General features: G+C 39.9%; 2 protein-coding genes across 2 annotated transcripts; one reads left to right on the forward strand and one right to left on the reverse strand.

Moving 5' to 3' along the window:
• Window positions 1-1,795: 1,795 nt before the first annotated feature.
• On the forward strand, window positions 1,796-3,429 carry LOC114874802 (prostaglandin reductase 1-like). Its single transcript, XM_029184424.2, has 4 exons — window positions 1,796-2,043; window positions 2,296-2,590; window positions 2,671-2,947; window positions 3,028-3,429. Exons 1-4 carry the CDS (start codon window positions 1,899-1,901, stop codon window positions 3,367-3,369), a joined length of 1,059 nt encoding a protein of 352 aa, XP_029040257.1. The 5' UTR covers window positions 1,796-1,898; the 3' UTR covers window positions 3,370-3,429.
• Window positions 3,430-4,616: 1,187 nt separating this feature from the next.
• On the reverse strand, window positions 4,617-19,990 carry LOC114874790. The gene is made up of 4 exons (XM_046289326.1): window positions 18,793-19,990; window positions 15,463-15,672; window positions 14,513-14,793; window positions 4,617-5,545 (listed from the first exon to the last, which is right to left on the reverse strand). The coding sequence occupies exons 1-4, from the start codon at window positions 19,661-19,663 to the stop codon at window positions 5,303-5,305; spliced, it is 1,605 nt and encodes a 534-aa protein (XP_046145282.1). The 5' UTR covers window positions 19,664-19,990; the 3' UTR covers window positions 4,617-5,302.
• Window positions 19,991-19,992: the final 2 nt, after the last annotated feature.

A 19,992-nucleotide genomic window follows, 5' to 3' on the forward strand; every position in this document is an offset into this window, starting at 1 on the left:
GAAAATTTTTGCTAAATTACTTACCTTTACTCGAAGCAGTCTTTATAATATATTTATTATAAGGGATGAAGGAATGAAAAGAATGTAGGGATGAAAGGAATAAAGGGATGAAAAGAATGTAGGAATGAAAATAGTGTAGGGATGAAAAGAGAGTAGGGATGAAACGAATGTGGGGATGGAAAGAATGTAGGGATGATAAGAATGTAGGGATTTAAGGGATGAAGGGATGGAAGGAATGTAGGGATGTAAGGGAACAAGCAATGTAAGGAACGTAATAAATGAAGTAAATTAAATAAACTCTGGAAAAAAATTATAATGGTCGGGCCCTCTTCATACGAGCCTGATATTACCTAGGGGTGTTAGGGAGCCCGCTGCGGCAATGACGCCCTATGCGTACCGACCTGATATCATATTGGGGCATTAAGGAACCCGAAACGCCGCTGACTATCTTTGCATACCAGTAATATAGCATCCGGGGTGCCAGGGACCCCAAAGCACCGGTGACTATCTCTGCATACCGACATGATATCATCTTGGGGTGTCAGGAACCCCGGTGCAAATAGCGAAAAATAAGAACAAAAAACGAACAAATCGTGAAACTCACTTGTTCGGGATAGTGATGGGTTTGACCGGATTTAGCAAAATATAAGAACGGAAAACGAACAGGTCGTAAAACTCACATGTTCCAGGTAGTGATGGGTACGACCGGATCTGTAGCGCATGCGCACTACAATTATTTATTATGAAAGAAACTTGTTAATAATTAAGAAATTATTCACTCACAAACAATGAAAATGATATATTTCAAAATCACGAACGATTTTCAATCAATTACAGTTTCGGCTTACATCATGATTGAAATAAAATTGCTAACTACAAAGGAACTAATTTGTCACAAACGTTAAAAATAGACTCACAATCAATCACAAACGATTTACAAACGAAATACACTAAGAAAAATTAAAAATAATCATATTTTATTATTCCTTCCGGCTAGCTTCATGTAGGCTAAGTGGTCGGAGTCGAAAGTTACAGAGGTTTCAATTTTTCTATGGAAAGTCTATGGGTCGCACATTTTAGTTTCGGGGTCCCTGACACCCCTGATGCCATAATGTCGGTATACAGAGAGCGCCACTGATGCTTCGGGGTCCATGACACCCCGGATGCCATATTGTCGAACAACTTAAATTACTCAACGACTTACCGATCGATTTTCCGAAGGGAGCACTGGCGCTACTTATCGGTGGTAACTTATCGACTTATAGATCGATTAGACGGTAGTCGATAAATTGTCGCGTAGTTTCCACTGCCTTGCGATAGATGCCGCCAGTGCTCCCTTCGGAAAATCGATCGGTAAGTCGTTGAGTAGTTTGAGCTGTTTGTGTATAGATGGCACTCTGCTGAGAAACGAGGATACATCCTCCTTGCTTAACGTCCGAAGACAGACTGATGTGCTTCAGCCGGAAGCGGCTAATTTATAGAGTCAAATTTGTAATCAGTTAACCGGCCAACAATTCTTAAAAATATTTAACTTTGCAATTTGTATTCATAGAATTGAGTAAATGTTAGTAAGGATATATTTAAACAAATGTAAAACTCGGATTATATAAAATACTTTTGAATTTGCAATAGTTTACAATTTTAATTCGCACCATTTTCTGTACCGTGATATTACTGATTTCAATCGGTAGTCAAATGACGCGATAATGGTCTTCCGATTAATCGCACACATACATATGTATGAATGACATAAGTAGTTGGGATAATAAGAAACTCCAATATCATTGCGCGAATGATTTCTACTATATATACACCTTGTCTTTCATGATGCCCAACAGTCTTATGCAAGCTGCAGAAACAGACGTGCCGGTGTGAAACGCATCAAGATTATTATTTTTATGTCAGTTTTCACTGTTTGCCAAAGGCACTTCAGTAAAATGGTAAAGGCAAAGAAATTTGTAGTAGTGAAGCATTTTCAAGGTGAACCAAAATCAACAGATTTACAGTTGGTTGAAGAAGAATTACCACCTGTTCGGAATGGAGGTATTTATACATATATAATCACTCTACTTGATAGTTATCATAATTTCTTATACTTAAAGTAAGAAAATATATGTTATACAGACATAATAATTAAGAAACTGTCGTATATTTTTGTCGTTGTTAATTATATGAATATAATCATAACATGGAACACTATTGTATTACCATGAGAGTATAGATATTTAAATTATCACTTGTGTACCAATTTCTCAATACTTTTACATAAATAATATATGCTTTAAATTTTTTCAGAATTTCTTGTAGAAGCAGAATATCTTTCTGTGGATCCTTACATGCGACCTTATATCCAGAGATTTCCAGTGGGTGTAACAATGATTGGTTCACAAGTGGCCAAAATCATTGAATCAAAACATCCAGACTTTCCTGTTGGGAAAAGAGTTGTTGGTTATTTTGGATGGAGAACACACACGATTATAAACCAAGAAATGTCAAGTGGAGATAACATTACAGGTCAAAAACCACATCTTGTATCGGATTTAACAGATTTGCCATTATCATTGTATTTAGGAGTTTTAGGAATGCCAGGGTAATGATTACTTAAAATATTTATTTTATAATTAGATATATTATACAATCATTACTTCTCGTTTTTTCTCTTTGTTTCAGAAACACAGCATACTTTGGTCTTTTTGAGATTTGTAAACCAAAACAAGGTGAAACTCTTGTTGTTAGCGGTGCTGCAGGAGCTGTTGGTTTTCATGTTGGTCAGCTGGGAAAAAATGTAGCTGGATTAACTGTTATCGGTATTGCTGGTTCAGATGAGAAGTGTAAATGGCTTGTTAATGAACTTGGCTTTGACCATGCTATTAATTACAAAACTGAAAATATAGCAGCTGCTTTGAGAAAAGCTGCTCCAAAGGGAATCGATTGCTATTTTGATAACGTATGTTACACTAACAATTTAGAACATTGATGTTATATATTTAGAAAAAAGTATACTTAGTGTTTATATTACAATTATAGGTAGGAGGAGACATTTCCGCTACAGTTATATATCAAATGAGAGAATTTGGTCGCATAGCTGTATGCGGAAGTATTTCTACATATAATTCAGATGCTTCCACTTTACCAAAGGTAACCATTTTACAACCAGCAATAGTATTCAACCAATTGAAAATGGAAGGTTTTATCGTGCATCGTTGGGCCGATCGTTCTACAGAAAGTGTGCAAAAGAATCTTCAATGGTTACGGGAAGGGAAACTTCGTTATCGTGAAACTATTACAAAAGGTTTTGAAAATATGTTCGATGCATTTGTTGGCATGTTAAAGGGACAAAATATTGGCAAAGCTATTGTTCAAGTTTGAAAACAATTACGAACATTTATTGTACTTGTGAATTTTAAATACATATTCTTTATTTTTGTTTTTGAGACTATTTTTATATAAACAAAGGTTTAATACTAAAAAATTATTTGACCTTATTTTTCTGAGATCATAATTTACTTCGTAATGATTCCACGTATCTATTGAGCAAACAAGGTAATAACAACATGCTTCGTCACTTATCACTGTTTAACGACTTATCAAGTGATTCTCTTATAAGTTATCAGCAATCGCAATTTGTGGAAGCAATACAAACACAACTAAAGATTCCTTTAATTGTTATTTAACAGTTACCTAAATTTATACACGTATATAAACCATGAAAAGCGATTGGCATAGACAGTTTTATTGCAATATATTACACAGATTATAATGCATCACAATGAATAATTACATGTGGTTTCTCGATGCCACGAGGGCATTATTCTTGGATCTTAGGTACACATCTTAGGAATTTTAACGTCTAGTACAACCTTATAGTATACCTTACAGATAATTTCGCAAAACTTACATCAATTTCTAATTACAATATTATACATTTGTTGATTTAGTTGAAACTCTGTTACGTCAAAGGTGATAAAAGACAAAATTGAAATTCAATTGTGAGTAAGAAAAGAATCAAGTGCAAATGACAAATTGAAGAGGCAGTTATTTTGAATTTCATTCATAAACATTATTCGAAGTAAAAATAGAACATAATTATCGGAAAACCACTAGATATAATTATCTTGAAGTATACGAAGAAATATAATTGATGCAATTTTTCAATGTCCAAGGTAAACGTTTCTTGAATTCAATATCTTCACAGCTATTTATAGCAAGAATGAAGTAAACGTATGATCAGAGTTTTTTGTTTCATAAGTTTAAGTTACGTATTCTATGAGATCCGTCTTTTTACGAATCGGTCGTAGTACGATGAAACTTATATATGTACAATGACTGTCGATAAATGCTTGTCGACGTGTCAATTTTTGTGATATCCAGTTCGTTGACGCAATAGTTATAATCACTTGTTTACGCCGTATTTATTTTCATTTGATACAACGTGCAATGATCTAAAAATTACTTTGATCTTTTAAAGATACGACACACGACTAAGATCGAAGTTTAAACCGCTATTCCATGTTTAAATTTCATCACCGAATGACATTTTATTTTTATAAATTTATACAATATAATAAATGAAATTTTCTTCTCGTTTATTTCACATGTATTTTCATTTCTTAAGAACCTGATTATTTTGATTATTTTTCCAATTTTACTATGATCTTTATCGCGTTTCATATTTTTAATGATTTATTCTTTATCGTCCGGCATAAACCAGCAGACAGTGCGTCAAGCTGCGAATAGTGAAAGTACATTTACATGAAGGTGAGTTTCATTGTTCAAAAAAAAAAAAAAAATAATAAAAAGGAAACTATCAATACATTCGCTAAATACAAAGATCATGTCACGGTCGAAAAATCAGAAATTATGGAAGCTTCAGATTTCAGGATACACTTTGGACCACTCCATGGTCCATTGTATAGTGTCGAGGAAAAGGAAGCCTTCGAGAAGGACCGGGAACCCGGAGAACGAGAGGCCTAGGGCAGAACCAAGAACCTCAAAACCCGGGAACCCCTATAGGGAAGGAGGGCATCTCCATTTTTCTTAGGGAAACTTACTTTGCTCAACACTGTGCAATGAATCACCAAAAATTTGTTCATCTCTAATCTTGACTAGTGTATCCCTTATCCATGACGAATGACTACAATTCCATTGAACAGATTAATATCAGATCTCTTTACAGAATTTTGATCAGGAACACAGATCAGTTCACTTGATTCTTTGTTCGCTAAGTGTCCTCTGTGAATCCTGAATGGTGAGTCCATCGAGTAAACGTGTCCTTGTCAGGAGGATCTCGACTAGTATTTCATCACGTGACGTTGATTTCCTCATCCTCCTCGTTCTCCGTTTGCTCTTCCGGACGCTGAGGACTCGTCAATGGACTCACATCGCTCAAATCCATTCTCGGCCTGTCTCCATCGGCGTCGCTTAAGTCAGGATTTGGATTATTCTTGTTTGGTAACGTTTGCTCCCGTGAACCCCCTGTTGCAAGCAATTCTCTCTCCTTGCTGTTTCGCCATTTCATTCGTCGATTTTGGAACCAGATTTTCACCTGTAAATACAACAGATTAAATTATACGATGTTGCAAAATTAGAATTAATATTACCCTCTCTGGGTTCGGGGGAATAAAAATAAGCCCAAGGTAAGTCTGGTCCATCGTTAAAGGACAACCACTTACAGGGGTTACTTTCTCGATATTAATAATATTGATAGTAATATTTATTTAAGATTAGAAAGTCAATGGGTCGTAAGGTAATTCAATGCTTAAATAATAGCTAAGAGAATAGGGAGGAATTCGATTCAATGGTATCGAACAAATGGATTCTCTGCACCCTCGTCTATTAACGAGCATTAAATAAAGATTACATTGGGAAAGCAGTCGTCCCCTTTTCTCCTCCTAACGTGTCGGTGATTTCAATTCCGTGTCTCCCTTGGCTTCTCTAAAAGTGTTCCCATTACACTCGTAAAATTAAATTTCTGATGCCACTAAAATGATCAAAATTAATGTGAAATTGAAACTCGCATTTCCAAAAGTCATTTTTGTAAATAGCATTCATTAACTTAACGAATTCGCTCGAACACCCCATCGTTTCCTCTTCCGAGTTTCATAGATGTGCACGAGGGAGGGGGTTAAAGAAAGGGTGCGTCATTTTGGTCTATTAAAGATCATGCATTCAACGAACGGGCTAACGTCAAACGCACATGAACTCTGAAAATTTTCTGCCTCTCCACCCTTCGTCCCTTTTCCACCCCTGTTTTCACTTCTCTCTTTCGCGGCCACCCTGTTTCTCCGGCCCCGTGTTCGCCACTTTATTGTACATAGCCTTAAGCCACGTCGTTGATCCCGCCGTGGATTGATTTACCTAAACTGCTTTCCGAATTTTCATTGGTCACCGGTGTGTGTGCATTTGACATCCTCCTGGACCTGAAGGTTCCCTTTAACCAACCCCCGACACCTCGATAAGGCGTTGAACCTTGCATAATCGATCAAAATGATGTATACATTTTGGGCAGGATCCATTTTCGTAATTACACTTTCGATTATTATACTTTCCTAATTAACACCTTGATTGCCGTGTCAGGAATATTTGGGTGGCACTTGAATTTTCATGTAAAACCATGACCCATGTTATTAGAAAATTTTTTATTCATATAAGTAGAAATGGATGAAAGGGTAAAAAAAAAGGAAGAAATATTTTTCCAGTTTGTAGAATTTATAAAAATGATCGAACGGTAGGTGAGCAACGCAGGAAAAGAACGAAATCGGTGAACAACAGATTTCAACTTCTCCGGAAAAGCTTCGCGTCTTTCTCACCGAACAAAGCCGCTTTGTTACTTTTGTTATATAGTTCCCGGACCTGTCTGCCGCTGACGGGACAATCAATCACCGTCGCCACTCGCAAAACGTAAAACGAAAAGAACAAGAAGGATCGGAGTCAGGGCTCGATCGAAAGTACGAATCCCTTCGTTTCCCTGAAATGCATCATTCCGTAAGTTACAATTAACAATCTCAGCGCTATATTATGCGCAGGGATGTAATAAAATATTACAGAATTCTTCAAAGATACTCAGAGGAATACGTCTTTTTTCGCGTGGCAAAACGATCCCTTCTTCTTTTGATTTTCGAGCATCCTCGGATGGAGTGCTCACCCCGAAACGAGCATCTTCAATTCGATATCATCCCCTAATCCCCAGAAGCATCGAATTTCAACAGACTTACACCTTTCAAAAGGCTGAACGATTATGTTATTTGCCTGATTTTTTAGCTCCAGAATTGGTGAAAAAAAAACGGAAAATCTATTACAACGAACACCTACCCTGAATTTGCACAGTTTCAATCTATACGAATAACGAACTATCAATTGCAAATCGTTTAATGGAGTATAAAACAAAGCTTTTCGGAACGATCGTTCAGTTAAATTGATGGTAAAAAAATGTTCCAGGAAATTCGACATTTCTGAACAGTATGAAACTGTCCAAATAAATAAATTACTAATGGAAAACCAATTAAGCAAAAATTTTCTATAGTACAGCGTACTAATTATTGCTATCCAAATACAAGTTTCATTTAATCCACTTTTTACCCTTTTCACCCTCTGGAGTCACGTTTAATGGTTAACTTATCGGCTACACTTCCACGCGTTCCTTTTATTCGCCAGCTAAATCTTTAACGAGCCGGGTCACGATTAAGCTTGTCGATACCAAAGGAACTGGAAGAATGCGATAACAAGGTGGCAGAGTCGCCATAAAATCCTCCGTATCCCGGGGAATCACCTCTAAATCATTTTCGCGGTGGAATTCGTAAGAAGAATAATTCAGCTAGAGGGATGAAACGGGGGTCTTTTACAAAAAAAAAAGGAACCGGAAGCGTTTAAGTAGCAGTCGGTTACCTAAGGATCGCCATACGAAAAGGATCGGGCATAACGACGACATCCGAAACGCGTTATATAGAGTGGGTAATCGTTAAACGATTGGCTGCAGCCACCCCGTCGGACTCTCCTTCGCCAGCCACCCTTTAACCCTCTCTATCCCTCGCGTACACGATGGTAAGCTGGGCCGAAAGTTCTCCTCCGTTCAACTCCCTTCCTCTGTACCCACGCGACCGCCCTTACTTCCGCCTCTGCCCACCCTCGATTCTCTCCCACCTCCAAATACGTCCACCCCTTCTGGCACCCTCTTTATCTCCCTCCGTCTCTCTTCCACGTAGGTCTACGGATAGGTGGTGCCGTGCTGGCGCCATCTGGTGCAGTTTAATAAAAGACGATCGATTATGACGTCGGCCTCAGAGCTACCCCCTCAGTCTCAACCCCCTTTACGGTTCCTGTCCTTCTCCTTTCGATTCTCCTTCTTCTTCTTCGCGGAGGCTCTTTTTCTTTTTCCCTCCTCGGTGCTCGTACGCCACCACCGCCACCCTCGCGATACCACCCCTCGGTGGAGAGAGAGCGAGGAGATCGAAAGGCGGAGAAAAGGGACAAGAGCCGCGAACCGGCTACGAAGCGGGACGTTTCTTTCTTTTTTTTTTTTGGAGGGGTTGGTGCGGTCAACGGAGGGGTGGAAAAAAAATGAAAGGCACAAAGCTGGCGCGGCGCGATCCTGCGGCCGAAGGGTTGCCTGATGTATGAAAAGGAAGTCGACTCTTAATAGAAGGGAGAGAATCGACCGTCTGGATTTATCGGTGAACCGCGTTCGATCGGTGATGTTTTAATTGAAGCGACCCCTTCCACCGTCTCTGATAAATGATAGTGTTAATACGTTTACCCTTGAATCTATGCTACCACTTAATTACTTCTTTTCTATGGTTTGTATCGGACTAGGAAAAATGTTACCTATGTAAAGGAAGGGACCACGAAATCAGTGTCGATTACTTTAGTCGGGGAAGCTGCGAATTTGAAATTCGTCTATGTATATGTCCGGGTTATAACAGGATACAGCTGTGGGTGGTTACGAGCTGGCACGAATGGGAAGTGATATTTCCGGACGATATGTCGTACCAGCAATACCGATGCATTCGCTCGCGACACGTGAAGATGTCTAAAGGTCGGTCTCGAGGATATCTGACAACGCGACAACACGATTTCCGATATCTTCACAGTAATTTTCTCGTATCATTATTCAAGGAAATCTTTTGAATACAGAATTTTCCAACGACAAGAAGATTCTAAGAAAATCAAAAGAATTTTCATGAAAATTTATTTCCTTTCCATGGAGTTTTCTCCTATCAGAATTTTCTGAATATAGAAAAGATTTTCCAGGAGGAAAATTAAAAGAATTTCCATGGAAATTTATTTTCTTCTATGCAACAATGTTTACGTAGAAAAGAGAAACCTATGGGTGGATTACGGTTCGATCGTCGGGTTATCGGCGTCGAAAGGAGACGGTGCACTTTATCCGGCAAAGTGATTAAAGTTGATTCACAAAAGGATGAATCTATATGCATACCACGGTATTGTATATTCATGGTTTCTTAGTTCGTCTGCCTTCGGGGGTAGCGATGCTTTCTCAAAGTAAAATCCATAATGCATGAAGGTCCACGGGGCTAAGCCGAACAGCTTAAGCCGTAAGATATTGCGCGACGTTATATTCATGTTATGCTCTGTAAGAGGCAGCTTTGTTTTTAATATCCGACGCAGATTGTACGCGGCTAATGTTTAGGGTAACGTTACGACCAACTATTCCCGGAGACTCGTTCAACTTTGACCCCGTTTGAAAAGTGTCGAGAAAAGATCAACGCTTTTTTATGAAATATATGTGAGAAAGTAGTTTGTCGCTGGCTGGATGGAATATTCTCGCATCTGATCAGGGTAGAAGATCGAGTAGCGAGTAAATAATGTAATGGTCCTCTAGCAGAGAACAGTGACCGATTGTTCTAGGGAAAAGCTTGTCCAAAGTAAACTCGATGCAGAAGCGTCTCTCTAATGGCTACAAATTGATTTGACCAACGGAATCTTCGGAAACCTTATATTCGTTTGAAACGCAAGCCTAATGGTCGATCTATCTAACGTGTCAGTGTCAGTTTCGTGGGAAAGAACAAACTGTTCCTCCTTTACTTGTATACCTATCCAATGAAGTATCTGGATCCTCGAGTAAGCAGACAAATTTATTTGTACACATTAATTGTTAAATCTAGATCAATTTATCTTTCGACCTACAGAGAGTGAATTATCATTTTTGAAAAATAAATTTTCGGGAAATTGGAATAACAATTAGAAAAATATTTAAAGACAAATGAAGAAGTTTAAAATATTAGAATGATTCATAATTCAATTAAAGAAATAAGGATAATCGAGGGGGATGAAATTGGACTGACGATATCCTATCGTCTTAATCAAACTTCAGATTAAGGATATACTTGGTAGAAGGAGAAGCTTCCTTTTTTTTTCAGGAACGATTAAATAGGCTGTCAGTAGCATCGAGTGCTAGCTATTCTTCGCACGATCTTTTTAATTTGCTAAATCTTCGATCGAAGGAGTAACCCTCTTATTTTGAGGATAAAGAAATGAAGAGATTGAATTAGGGTGCGCGAGGAATTCTCCTTGACACCTTCAATTTTCCTCCCTCCATTATATCAACCATTATTTAATTATTGCAAATATCATTAGAAATTAAAAATTAAAAATTATCATAGCAATCATTGAGGCCTCAAATTTTCTATAATTAAATTTAATCATTAACCAACTATAAATATATAAAATGACAAGTTTTAATGTAATTAAAATGTAATCACTCTTTACATCATGAATTAATACCGCGGCGTGAGCCTGACAGGTCTGAGAAGTTGCAAGAAGGAGGAGCATCGCGGAGCTGTCGCTTTTGATTATTAAAAAGATAACAAGCCCTCGGGACCTTCTTTACTTTTTCTTTCGCTTCCGTTCGTCCGACGGTACGGAAACGTCTTCAGCATAAAAGTGCACGGTTCATCTTAATTCCGGCTAATTTAAGGTCGACGCGTTGATGAATCCTGCCCACGGGCAATACCGACGGTTCTGACAAGACTCATCATCCTGACAGTCTTCTGACAAAATTGAAACCTTCTCTGACATAATTAATATATTTCTTTTTCTGAATAGGTATTAGGGTATTTTTCGGAGAATAATTTTAAAAATATTCTGAAGGAAAATGAAAATAAATAAATTTGATATTTTGTAAATAATAGTAATAATAATATTTGTAAAATTATTTCAACTTTTTTTTACATTGTTAGTTTAATATTTTTCTTAAAAAAGAATAATAAATTTAGATTGATAGAAAAAAGTGGTGACACTGTTGAGTGTTCAATATTTTCGATAGAAACTGTCAGGATTTATCAACGGTTTGGTAGAGTCAAAGGAATCAAGAAGAACAAAGAGAGGGATATGGTAGAGGGAGGGCGAGTTCACTCACCATCACTAATTACTTTAGTCATCCCTCTTTAGCCCTCGACGTCCCTCTTAAACCCACCCTCGTCATAAACTGTAGTGAAGGCTCGAAGCTGAGTGAAACGGCAGCTTGCCTTCTCTTCTCTATCCCCCTTGCCATCGTGCTGCTTCTTAAAGTACAGACTACCCTTGGAAAAGCTTTATTATTATCATCCACCCGTACACCGCAAGTCTTTAATTAAATCTCGGGAAAGATTCATAAAACCGGTGTGATTACGAATACGATCAAGAACGAAACTAATCGTTTAAGGGCTAGTAATGGGAAATGCGACCGTGAGGGGTGAGAAAATTGGAAAATTTTTATATTTATTAATTTCCAAATTTTCAAACATAAAAATTTGAAAGTTGAAAGATCGGAGGGAAACCCTTCCGAAATCTAATAATGAAATGTAGATAATTAGTAGATAGAGTTGGAACATTCGAGTTATACAAAGATTGCAGAATATCAGGAAACTCGGCATCTGGTGTTCTCAGCCGAGTATTATATTAAGAGAAACAGAAGAGAGAAACTTGAGGGAGAAGAGAAAGCCATCATCGGACAATAATCGCTTTTATGGGTGTTCGTGTGGTGAACCGTGATATTAGATAGCAGCCAAGTGCGCAGAACCACACTCCTCAAATCGCACAACACTTCAACATACTCTCCGACAACTCGAAAACTCTTCTTTTTCCTATCTCGTTGCTACGTGAGAACAAATACAGTTGCCTTTAGAATCCAGTTTCACTCTTTCCACAACTGGGTTAATATTATTTTCAGATACTCGAAACTCTTTATTTTAAAAATTAAATTATCAAATTTCTAAATTTGAAAATCTGAAAGTTTGAAAATCTGAAAGTTTGAAAATCAATAAATTTTCCTGCTGACGCAGCTGTTCAAGGTGTTAATAAAACCCCGAACCAATAATGGACAATGTCAAAAATTTAGCTGACCAATAACATTTCATCCCTTAACGATTTTATTGCAACAGCTCGTGAAGAACGTCCATAGGAATATCCGTAAAAGAAGAAGAGCTATTTGAACTTCCATGCTGGTACCATCAATTGTCGAAGAAGAAGCAGAAGAAGTATAGGGAAGGAAGAGAGAGAGAGAGAGAGAGGAAGCTTTTGTATGCGGATTACGAATTCGCAAGAACCGTCAATTTACTGAAACTCCAAAGTGGTATAGTTCTTGCAAGTATACGCGTACGTGTATGCAGCAGTGTGTAGGTATGCGTGGTCCTTAGATTTTCTCGTAAAACCACGACGAGAGTGGGCCTCAACCAATGGCAGCAGAGGCATGGCGCTCGAGGTGTGAATTATACATGAGAGTATATCCTTCCGCACCCTTTCTCCCTCCCTAATTCACCCTCTTCCTCCGATTCCTCGTTCCCTCTCTCTCCATTCGACCTTTCGCTAACCAATGGTTATCTCTTACCCTTATTTGCGCCTCATTTACATACGACCATATGCTCGTACGTATGCAAAATGTATCAACCTACCGTTGATTCTCAACGAATACAAAGGGAATATTTTTCGTTTCTGAAAGATGGAGATGACTAACAGAAATGGACTTATTTTTTCAGATAATTTGGCCCAACTCCAAAAATTTGAACCCCTCATAATTTAGGATTCTAAGATTAAAAAATTCTCAAGTTCTCACATTCAAAAATTTTCAAATAGCTAAGTTCCCAAGTTCTCAAATTCCTAAATTCCTAAATTCCCGAGATTCCCAAATTTCCAAATTTTCAAATTCCCCATATTCTCAAATTCCAAATTTTTAATATTCTAATATTAGAAAAATTGGACACTGTTAACGAAGCTAAGGGACCAGGCCCACCCCCAAAAACCCTACTTACACCAATGACGGTGACTACCATCGAAAATTTCTTAAAATAATTTTGTTGACTATTTGAAAACCTGTACCGTAAAAAAATGTTCCTTTACAATGAAATAATAAATGATAATTCAAAAGCAAAAGGCATTTCACCAGATATTTCGAGGTGAATCAGCAAACTACGCTCATGAAATCAAATGAAACTAACTTACAGTGGCATTTTCTGGGCATCGTTTAGTTTCATTAACGTGGTTGGAGCGAAGCTTGCCTGCTAGCGACGGCGTCGGAACGGTCGGCGTACGTGTACGCTCGTTTCCCAGTATATGTGTGCAGCTAATGAACTGGCATCGCCCGATTAACCCCAAACCGTGGCTATTATATGCTTCTAGCTTCATGTGCACCTATGCCACGCTCTTTCTCCTATATACGTCGATGCGACACGCTGATATCTCGCGCGATCACCTCAAGTCTGATGCTTAGAAATGATGTGAAATATTTCAGAAATTCAACGAACAATAATTCATATAATAAAAAAATTTTTCAGTAAAATCAATCGGATTTGAAAAAATTCCCAGTGGGACGGGTGAAAATTCAGAGCCTAATTAATTCAGCTCTTTATATCCCGCTGGTTACTTTTGCAAACTGCTGTTTCGATGCTCGTTGATGACGCTATAACCGCGTCACCTTCATTGGAATCGCTTTCAAAGTGCTTCATTAACCGTCGTTAATGACCCAGAGAAGCGTACAGTAGTTAGAATGAAAAGGAATGAGTAGAATTAGTAAATGAGCTGTTATGAGATAGCTCAGATGTTAATTATAACAGGAACATCAAAGGATTAGTGCATTGAAAGAGCAGCGACTCTTTTGTGGAATAAATTAGGTTTCTAATTGCAGTATAAGGAAACGTACAGTTCCCAAAATGAATTAGCAATTAATACGCTATGAAAATCATGAAACGCGGTATAAAGCATCAGGCTGACCTTCCATGCAGCTACGATGGCAACCGGTTGATCATGACAAGCACGTAGACGTTATATGCGCGCAAATTTACCTGAAGATGGCACATTTGATTACACTGTCTTGTGTAATCATTACACAAGTTGATCATTTCAATTATTATAATCAGATGGGAAAATCATTCTACGTTTTTCAGTGGATATTTATGACATCATTCAATTGAAGACGTAAATTCCAAGATAGCACAAATTTCAGTCAATATCTCAAGAAAAAATAATTTACGCTATTTGAAAATTTATAACTTCAATTATTTATAATAATGAGCTTTCTTACCTGAGAATCCTTGAGGCCGAGTTTCTCAGCCAGCTTCTTGCGGTCCGGCTTGCTGATATACTTTTGTATCTGAAACCTTTTCTCAAGGCCACGTCGTTGAAGGTCCGAGAAAACTGCCCTTCTCATCATCCCTCTGCGAGGTTTTCCACGCGCGTTTGTCGCCCATGGAAACACGAGTCCTGTGCTCGCGAAATCGCCTAAACTTCCTTGAATCGCACCTGGAAATGCTGTACCTCCACCTGGGGCACCGGGATGATGACCTCCAGTTCCGGAACTGGCAACTGATCATTACACGTTTCAAGGTTAACAGTGTTTACGACTTTGAGAATCGCGTTGATTTATACTACGATAATTGTCATTACAAGAAGACTAATTTGCAATACATTTTATCAAAATTGTAAAAACTGCATTTGAATTATTATGAAACTGCTATAACCTTTGATGAAACGAAAATCATTTTATCAAATATTTATAAAATAATGGCTGATAGCGAGTACATCAAAGATGTATCCGATAGTAATTGAATCAAAGTCATCTAATAACGAACGGGCAATTGAATCTCCAGATCGTATCTGTACAATATTGCCAAGCTGAGCATGACAGTATTATCTGCGCCGATGATATTTGCACGCACTTGTTGCATGCGTGCATTTTGCTTGTGGCGGTGCATGTACATAATATGGTAGTGCTTTCACTGCACTTCATATGCACTCCATGTTCCATACGAGCCTACGTATAACAAGATATTCGATAAACCCGTGCCCCCGTGCACGTGCCCGCCGTTTATAGGCTTTCGCGCCATGTGCGGAAATTTCCGTTTTAAATCCCGCTCGACCGGCACCGTGTTTCCGCTTCGCGTCCAACTTGTTTAATAATAATCTTTCATTCTGGTTTTCAACGAAAATGTAACGCTAATTGTGATTTTTTTTTTTAATAATAAATAAATGTACCTGTTAAATAGGGACCTCTGTAGAATAATTGCTGTAACGTGTGATGGGCATTCGGAGGTAAATGACGTTGAGGGGGTTGATGACTCGGCCTATGATAAGGATGATAAGCGGCAGGTCTTGCAATCGGTTTCGCGATATTATAATTCGCTGAATTCTGCAGGTTTTGGAGGAATGCTGGTATCGCTTCCGGCGGAAGGGTTTGAAAATTATCTGAAAAAAAAAAGAAATACATTTCAGTGATTAATGAAACAATCTTTGTATAGGTAATCGATAGATTTTTACGAAAATAGATGGTAAAATTTGAGGGGGTTGAAAGATATTATTTAGCGAAAGGTAGAAGCAAAGAAGGTGCGCTTTTTTCACGGACGAATTCACCGTCAAACGCCCAAGGTTCCGGATTTTCGCACGACAGAATGCTCAAGTCGTTGTATTCCTTGTGATGCATAATTCGAGCTGACACCCCCGACTAAACCCTCCTCAACAGCTCCAGGCGGAGCCCGACCTCTTGTTGACGCACGCTTCAACACCTCCAGAGTAAATACTCAGATATTTAGTGCGTGAAAACAGGTTGGATGTATTTCGTCTTTGAAGAATCGAAACGATATCGTTGCTTCTGACAGAGAACTGACAGAAATTTTGGAAAAAAGAAATCAAACAAACCTGAGTCTATCACCTGAGATACAATTAGGATCGAAGGGATGAAAATTTATTTCACAAATCATTTTGCTCTTCGATACTTGGACGTATTCGCGACACATTTTTTCTCAGGTTCACCACGCCCAAGAGAAGATAAAGAAAAGGGCTGACGTGTTTGAAAATAATAAAATAATAGGATCCAGGGTAGGAGCAAGAAGGCAGAATCGAAGGACGAAGAGGAGAAAGAGAGGTTTTGCTTGTGCCTTGCGTTCATCCAGACAATGCTTTAACAATGGCCCATACACGACGTCCTATTGTGCCGGTGTACCCCATAAAATACTCATCGCCTTTTATCGTTGTTTTCGTAGCCAGCCAATAAGAGGAGGTTCCCTGGTAGAATCGCAAAGCCTGGCCAACTAATAACGGCTTAACCTCCAACGGAAACACTGAATGGGAATCGTTTTTTAAGCTGCTCCACCTCCTTCGAGGCTCCCCTTAGCGACTCTTTCTCTCTAAATAAAATGCGAGGATATCCAGAACAGTGTTCGCGTGTTGTTACAGTTGTTAGAGGCTGTGCTTTTTTTTTTCACAACCGGGCTTAAAGACCCTCCCTTTTCGTTTTTTCCCTTTTGGACTTGATCCGAGGTACAACATATCGGTGGTTATTCTTTGGGATTAGGGTATTTGATGCATTATTAAGTAGACACCGCTGCAGGTTTCTCCCCCCTCGATCAATGGGGAGTTGAACGATTTATGCGCGGCAGGAAACGACGTTCCTAGATCCGACCTCCTAATAGAGAAGGATGTTTGTCTTAGCGCATGGTTAACGAGCTGACGTTCCATCCTAGTTTATCGCGTTTGACGTGTTAACAGAGTTCAAGAAACCTTATAAAGGAATTCAACCCTTTTGGCATTACGAAGGCGGGATTTTGACAAAAGAGATAGAAGTACTAAATTCACAACTATGATCGAAGGCTGTAAGGAAAAAAAAAATCTGTTAAAATGAAAGAGGACCGGCTATTTCGCCATCCATCTACACGAGTCTCGCACGGTGTCACGCTCGATATCGAAAAATATCAATAATAGTGACAAACAACAAGGAGAAAAAGCGGGGAGTGGGTAGGGGTTGAATAAAAGCGTGACATTCGAGAGAGGTAGAGGGACGGAGAAGAACAGAGGGAAAGAGTGCGAGGACCTGGTAAATCGCACAACGATTGGCGAAAATGCTAAATTTAACGTCGCTCTCCCGTCAAACGCCCATCCACTCCAGACCCTCCACCTCCCTCCGTCAATCCCCCCCGCTGTACCGTCACGGTATTCGCTTGCATCCGTCGATGAATTTCGAGTTTGTTGCCAATCACTTTTTCGCGCAATTATTTCACAACATTTCGACATGACGTACAAACCGAGCGAAGCGAGCGATAGTAGCAAAGGGGGGGGTGAGTTTTTCCAGGAGGGCTGCAGGGGGACAGCTCGCGGACGCTGGAGGGTCTATCGGAGGCGATGGATTCACACAAGAGCAGAGGGTTCGGGGGGGAGGGATGTAACACATGCACGTGGCACGGTCAATGCATCCGCTATCCGACAAATGCACGAAACCCCACCTCGTATTTCGAGCGCACCAAATTTCCCCGACTAACCGTCTCTCTTTAACCTAACGCCGTTCCTCTTCTACCGGCGCATGCATGCAATCCGCCAATGTTAAATGCAACATTTGCCTCTCCACCTATCTACCTTCGTCCCCCTGATGAACCATCGACCTCCTCCCCCCTTTCCCATACTACAACCCCCTTCTCTCCGTCTCGCTCGTTTACTCTACACGTTTATGTATTTATCGTACGTGCATGAACTTTATCGACTCGTGTCAATCACTCGTTAGTGGTAGAGAAGGGAGAGGGTTGGGAGGGGTTGAAAAATAAAAGAACGATAGGGATGCAGAGATTGTACGGTTGATGTACAGTATAATGATTCGAGTTTCTTTTTTCGAATGAAAAATAACTATCTGGCAATAGGGGTTGTTGATTTTTTCTAAACCCATCTGACAAATTTGAACCCTTTGCTGAAATATGAAGAATCCTTTTCTTATTTTGAATATTGTAAAATTTTCGAGATATTTCACACCGATCATCGTAGCTATAAATATAAATGTTCAGTAATGATCGGTCCAATTTCGCGTTGTACGTCGCTGGAATTATAGTGAATAAGGAAACGCGATAAGAGGCTGGGTAATACATCATTGGGTCCTGCCGCTTGTCTAATATTATAGGCACCAATCGTAAGGGCTTAATATTGGGGTGAAGGTAAGTGGCCGACCAGCTGACGTCCTGCTCCACCCTGCACGCACGCTGCGACTCGTCTTGAGGGTGTGCGGATGAGATTTAGGGACCGACGACAGAAGTCTGCTCGCGACACTGATTTGTGGTGAGCTTTGTTTCAACACTCTAAATACTACGGGACGAATAAGATTCTTCTGACGCGTTTAACAATATTTTCATACTAAGACTACAAAGTTCAATTAGCAATGATCTTGACAAATTAAAATTAAGGCTCTCTCCATGGTCCGAATTTGTTGAAGACCTTCGCTATTTTATGTATATCTTCACCTTAATTCGTGCATAAATCTACCTTCACCCCTTTGAAAATAAATAAATCACATTTTTGAATCCCTCAGGGGTCCTAAGTTAAAGCAATTACCGGAATGTGGTCGCCTGTCATGATTGCCGCCTAGTATAGCGTTGACGCTGAACTTGAGCTGCGGCTTCTCCTTCTCCTGGATGGTCCTGCATGCGGGTCCTAAGCACTGCTCATCCCCGCAGGAACAGGCGGACGTTCTCTCACCTATCCTGTCGACGACACGCTCAACCGCCACCTCTCTCTCCCCTTGAATCGTCATCTCGTCGGACGTGTGGATGACGTTTCTGCATCCAAGGTCGTACCGTCTGTCCTGTAACGTGGTCACCCGTTCACCGCCCAGCATACCATCCTCCTTTTCCCTATCCCCATGAAGTCCGCCGTCCATCTCCAAGCTGGTCGGATCCTCGTCGGCGTTCGAATTGCACGAATCGACAGCGGAGTTCGATCGGTTCTCGATCCTCTCGTTACACAGCCTCTCCATCGCGCACAACCGATCAACGATTACGTGGCCGTCGATCCTCTCGTTGTCCACGTCCACGTAAGCGATCTGATTCCTCTCCATCTCCTCCTTGTGCCGAAGGATTTGTATCCGATCGTTTTGACGATCGATCCTGCCGGAACCCCTCTGATGGTCCCTGCAGTCGATCATCAGGTTACCACGATCCGAACCACGTGTACCAGAGCTGGATCGCTGATCCAGCTGGTCCTGGTTCGCGCTCGACGGCGACACCTTCTCACGAGTGATCCTCAGGTTCGCCTCGCACTCTCTTTCCCGCTGTCTAGCCACGAGACTCGCTGCCCAGTTCAAGGTCAGACTGGTTAGATCGGCACCCGGCGACGCCTTGCTCTGGAGCAGATTCTCCATTAAAAAGGGCGAGGTCATTGCACTTTGTTGCAGATTCTTCAGCATCGCCGCTGACGAAGGAAACATATCACAACCCCCTGGCTACCAACCCACACCTTAACTCACTACGGTTGGTTTATTTCTGCCTCTGATCGCACAATGTTTCTTTTACCTTTCTTCAATAATCTGAAGGATTATCGAGAGCGTTTAACTGCGATTGTAAGTCCTTTTTAATTTGTCTTTTTCCATTTGTTTTGCACTTGACTGTTGACGATCCTACCGATACTTCCTACCGAGATACAGTCGATCATTAATTAAACCAGATAAACAACAGCGATTTTCACAATCTCGAAGATCGACGTTACATATTCCTCGGTGTCACACGAACGAGACGGAAACCGGAACCGCTAACGAAC

This window comes from Osmia bicornis, chromosome 2 (assembly GCF_907164935.1).
Source record: "Osmia bicornis bicornis chromosome 2, iOsmBic2.1, whole genome shotgun sequence".
Classification (NCBI taxonomy): domain Eukaryota; kingdom Metazoa; phylum Arthropoda; class Insecta; order Hymenoptera; family Megachilidae; genus Osmia; species Osmia bicornis.

Excerpts from the sequence above, each read along its gene's own strand:
- LOC114874802 (XM_029184424.2), top strand. The coding sequence starts at position 1,899 with ATGTCAGTTTTCACTGTTTGCCAAAGGCACTTCAGTAAAATGGTAAAG. Across the intron at positions 2,591-2,670 it reads GGAGTTTTAGGAATGCCAGG|AAACACAGCATACTTTGGTC; the intron begins GTAATGATTACT and ends TCTTTGTTTCAG. Across the intron at positions 2,948-3,027 it reads TCGATTGCTATTTTGATAAC|GTAGGAGGAGACATTTCCGC; the intron begins GTATGTTACACT and ends TTACAATTATAG.
- LOC114874790 (XM_046289326.1), bottom strand. The coding sequence starts at position 19,663 with ATGTTTCCTTCGTCAGCGGCGATGCTGAAGAATCTGCAACAAAGTGCA. Across the intron at positions 15,673-18,792 it reads TGACAGGCGACCACATTCCG|ATAATTTTCAAACCCTTCCG; the intron begins GTAATTGCTTTA and ends TTTTTTTTTCAG. Across the intron at positions 5,546-14,512 it reads TCGGCCTCAAGGATTCTCAG|GTGAAAATCTGGTTCCAAAA; the intron begins GTAAGAAAGCTC and ends TTGTATTTACAG.